This window comes from Berghia stephanieae, chromosome 14 (assembly GCF_034508935.2).
Source record: "Berghia stephanieae isolate SIO BIC M18660-M18661 chromosome 14, UCSD_Bste_1.3, whole genome shotgun sequence".
In the NCBI taxonomy this organism is placed as follows: domain Eukaryota; kingdom Metazoa; phylum Mollusca; class Gastropoda; order Nudibranchia; family Aeolidiidae; genus Berghia; species Berghia stephanieae.
The window spans coordinates 11,343,123-11,348,122 of NC_088373.1; the positions used below are offsets into that span (position 1 = coordinate 11,343,123).

Below are 5,000 nucleotides of genomic sequence, written 5' to 3' on the forward strand. Positions count from 1 at the left end.
AAAACAAACAGTGAAAACGATCCGTGAGAAGTATTTTTTTTTGTTCTTTTCTTTTGTTTGTAGCTGTTTATATATGACTTAATCGTATCAAAAAGCTATCATGTTGGGGTGAACCATGTCCATAAATTCCATTTAAAACTTGACTTATAAAATTTGAGTGAAAATAAAATGCCTTTTCACTCAGAATGGTAGGTTTTGTTCTTTCAACTTCGAAAAAAAAGTTAATTTTCTAAATTCTCATCTTTTTTTTTTTTTAAACTCAGTTTTCTTCATCTAAAACTTGAGCACTTATATAGTGCTATAACTAAAAACGTGCGCAAAGCTCCATTACAAGTGGCTCAAAACCAACAGCAACACTTGTCATGTAGGACGAGACATGACGCCTGTTAGGCGGTTTTATAATTGTTTTTCTTTTTCAACAGAGACATCGCCAGATACGTATTTTCCACTTAAGAGAACGTCAGTGAGGAATCGAACCAGGACCGAATCGATACAATGGCGAGTGTTATACCACATCAAAGTGACAAATTAGGAAGCAGGCTTGGTTTAAGATAAAAATCAGAAAAGGAGTGTATTAAAAAAAAAATTCCAAACAAAGCAGAAAAAAAATTACAAGAATATGAATCACTCCTCTTAACTCTCTTCCCCCCCCCCCCCCCCCCAAAAAAAAAAAAAACAAAAAAAAAAAAAAAAAAAAAAAAAAAAAAAAAAAAAAAAAAAAAAAAAAAAAAAAAAAAACAAAAAAAAAAAAACTGAAAAAAAGCATGCTGTGGAGAATAAAAATGGTCTAGGTGTTAGACATCTGGAAGACACGCCCATCACCACCCTCTCATCAACGTCGTAAAGACACATGGGAATGGAACCCAGGTTGCTTGAACATTATATAAAACGCACCTTGCAACAACGAATCATTCTCTTCCACAAAAATACCTCCCAGGAAAGGACGTTCTCTTTTATTCTGTTAAGTGGTGTAATATTTAAAAAAAGGGATTTCAATCCCTTCGTAGTATGGACCAGGAGGAGCCGAATCTCACACCATTGCATCAAACCGGCACCCAACATTCAAGACCAAGACCTGAGAGACGACCAGACCGGCTAAGCACCTGGGCTTCCACAAAGATAAGCTTCGCGAAATAAATAAGCAAATACCGTGGTTTTGTTAAGTGCCCAATGATGTAAACTTAAGCAATAAAAATATGTAAATACGTATATTAATATTATAAAACAGATTGAATCAGACTTACTTTTATTGTCAAATATAAGTGGGACTGGAAATTGTCTTTTTTTTTGTTTTTTGTTTTGTTCATTACTTATTTCATTGTGAAGGTTATACCCTTAGGCAGCTAGCTACACGAGCCATCAATCATTGCTGTTTAACTCTCCTTACCAGCCATTTTCAGAATTTTCCCTAAAACTTCACACCCGACTGACACCAAAAAAAAAAATAAAAAAATTTATCACTCAAACACAATAGCAGTAAGTTCTTGAGATACATAATTTCTTAAGCAAAACATGCTCCATAACACACTGTTCATTTTCTTTAAATTTTGTGATGTAGCTACAAGAGAAATTTGAAAAATAAAAATGTTGGTTGTATCGTAACGAATGTGACGATTTTCCTATAGTTAGTAAGGAGGGGGTTAATGTTTCATGTAATATGTAACGGGGAAAACACAGGATTTGCAGACCTCTATTAAATTTAATCTTAATTATGTAATAGGGCGATTCTGTGAGTGCAGAAGCTGACCACCTATGTAAAACGCTCGAGGGATTTGGAGAATTATCTCGTTTTTTTTCTTCTTAAAAACATTTTCACCTCCACCTTAAATACCACATTACATTGCCTCAATTTGGGATCGAACGTCAGGTCTCCTGATTACCCGTGTGAAGAATATAGGCGTAACATCGTCCCAACTATAATATAAATGTTGCTGCTCACAACGTTGCCAGCCGGAAATAAAACGGACCAACAAACAAAACTCTGTGTAACCATGAACGTCTATAGTCTGGATAATAATACAGTTAAGTGAGAATTACTCATAAATGTGGATGGCAATAAACAATAACAAAGACCCGAGTGACGTCAACTTCATTCTATCTATATTTTACCTAGGCATCTTATAGTCTCCCTTAGTTCCTTTACTATAATTTTATGGTCCTTTACGACTGTGACGTCACAGACATAGTTCCCTGCAAGCTGGCAATCTTTCGTGACTGACTTGATTGTAATCCCCATAGACCTGGCCAGATCAACTGTCTGCTTTTGAAGAAATCCACTGGGTCTTGTCTCAGCATTCCTGATAAGGATTCTGTATTTCTCTAGGGCCGAGTCCGATGGAAAATCAAATATCCAATGCTCCCTATCTCCGACCTGAAATAAATGAATAAATAGATAGATAAATAAATACATGAGTGATTAGATAAATAAATTATATAAATAAATATATGAATAAACGAATTGTTTAAAAAACAAAACAAAACAAAAAGATAAATAAAAATATGAATAGATAGATCAATAAATGATAAATATATGAATAAATAAGTTAATCAAAAAGAATAGATAGACAAACAAATAATATATGAGTAAATTAAAAGACAATGAAAAGATGCATACAAAAATAGATAAATAAATTAGGATAAATACATATATGAACAAAATATAAATATGTGAGCCACCGCATCAAAGCGGTATTAGGTCGGATGAACTACTCACTGGAAATCGATTTTGTTTTGTCACAGACATGAAACTTAGGGTTAGTGTCCATCAATGTTGGTTGAGAAAAGATACAATTTCTCCCATTGCAAAAGACACAAAGTTCGTTTATTTTTTTAATCATTTGTAATTTTAACTAATAATTAATATCCGTACTCTGGAAAGACACGTATTTTTTTATGACCAGAAAACTCGTCCTTCTAATAGTGATTGATTTAAATGACAGGGGCAGCGTGGCTCAGTGGTACGGTCTTTGCTTCCTACCCGACAGGTACCGAGTTCAATCACCCGCCGCTGCGTTGTGTGGCCTTGAGCAAGTCACATCGCCTTAGCTCACTTTGCGGCGCTGCTCTACGGCTGACGCCTGGGTTATTCCAGTCTTCCCTTGGAATAGACCCTAAAGACAAATTTCCCCTTGGGGATGAATAAAGGGAATTTTATTTAATTTATTTTTTTATTATTCATCTTGACAAAAAAAAAAAAAAAAAGCAAAACAAAAGAACTCTCAAACTTGGAACCTTGTGAGTACTTACTTAAATTAACAGGTTTGAGATTTTTTTTTGGTTTTTTTTTTTTTCAATATGGGGGGTCATTTAAATCGACCGATATTTGAAGGATAAGTTTACTGGCCAAAATTTTAAATACCCGTCTTTCCAGAATCCGGCAGTTAACTGACTGGTAAAACTCACTATAATATTATAGAATCTGATTCATCCCGACACAATACCGGTTGGAAACGGGCGTCACATATATAAATGTGACCCATCGTCTCAAAACGGTATTATGTCGGAACAAACCATATACTTAAAAGCCAAATTAAATGTTAAACTGGTCAAAAATATAAATTGTTGGCATTAGCACCCTAAAATATGGTATCCATTCTCCTCAATAAATCATACAAACTCAAAACAAGTCTGATATTTCTGGCTATAAATTCAATTTTCAACATCTTAACCATCCCGACTTAATACCGTTTTGAGGCAAAGGGTCACAAATATGCAAGTGAACAGATAAATGAATAAATAGAAAGATAAATGGGCTTGAATTTGAACAACCCACCACTTTACATCGCCTTCATCGATGTTGAGAAGGCTTTTGACCAGTTTTGCCGCACTCTGTTTTATGGCCTCCTTACCAAGACCGCCACTGCACTGTTGTCTTGATCGAGGGTTCGAATTGATAGGAGTTGATCCAAGGCCATCTTCATAGCTATATCATAGTTGGCCTTGGCTGATCTCGATTGTTAACCTTACCACCTACAGCAAAATCGCCACATTTGTTACCACACAATATGTGACCCATCGTCTCAAAACGGTATTATGTCGGAACGAACCAGATGCTTAGAAGCCGAATTAAATGTTAAACTGGTCAAAAATATAAATTGTTGGCATTAGCACCCTAAAATATGGTATCTACTCTCCTAAATAAAACATACAAACTCAACACAAGTCTGATATTTCTGGCTATAAATTTAATTTTCAACATCTTAACTATCCCGACTTAATATCGGTTTGAGGCGAAGGGTTACATATACATCTTTTTCTTATTCAGATTTATTTTGTTCATCACAATGATGTTACTTTAATTAATAAGAACATAACGTTGTTTTGTAGAGAGATTGTGAGAGTTTTAAAAAAAACCCCAATTTTTCTGTTGGTTAAGCCTGGCATTTGGAGAAAATACTGGAAATGATCGGTAAGGAGAGAATTATCTATCTACGATGGACATGGTCCGTGATAAAACTTGGAATACACGATGGTCAAGGTGGACACAACGATGATACTACATGTAATGACACGAATCAAATGAGATGGGTGGTAACATACTCTAAAAACTAAAACATGTATAGGGAATGAGATTAGCGGAAGAGTAGCGTCCCTTGATTGGACGTCACCCATAGTCTATGACGTCACAGGCGGAAAAGTTATTAGAGAGAGAACGTCATGTTGGTTGTGCGCATGCGTCTCTCGTCCTCGCGGAGGAATTCATTGAGTTTTCACTTTGACTGGAATATATTCATGCACTTTACTTTTTACAGTCCCTAGCTTCTTGCAGCTTAGAATTCAATTAGTATTCATTTTGACTGGAATCTGATTATTTCCATAGTATTCATTTGACTGCTTTTTATTCATGCACATTACTTTTTACAGTCCACAGCTTCTTGCAGCTTAGAATTCAATTAGTATTCATTTTGACTGGAATCTGATTATTCCCATAGTATTCATTTGACTGCTTTTTATTCATACACATTACTTTTTACAGTCCACAGCTTCTAGCAGCTTAGAAT

General features: G+C 35.1%; 1 protein-coding gene across 1 annotated transcript in view; it reads right to left on the reverse strand.

Annotated features, from left to right (window-relative positions):
* The window catches only part of LOC144959763 (uncharacterized), a 12,381-nt gene that overhangs the window by 1,023 nt on the left and 6,358 nt on the right, over positions 1-5,000 (reverse strand). Inside the window, exon 4 of the mRNA XM_078892492.1 lies at positions 2,110-2,371. Within this exon, the coding sequence (XP_078748618.1) occupies positions 2,110-2,371 (262 nt within the window). The remainder of the gene's footprint in view (positions 1-2,109; positions 2,372-5,000) is intronic.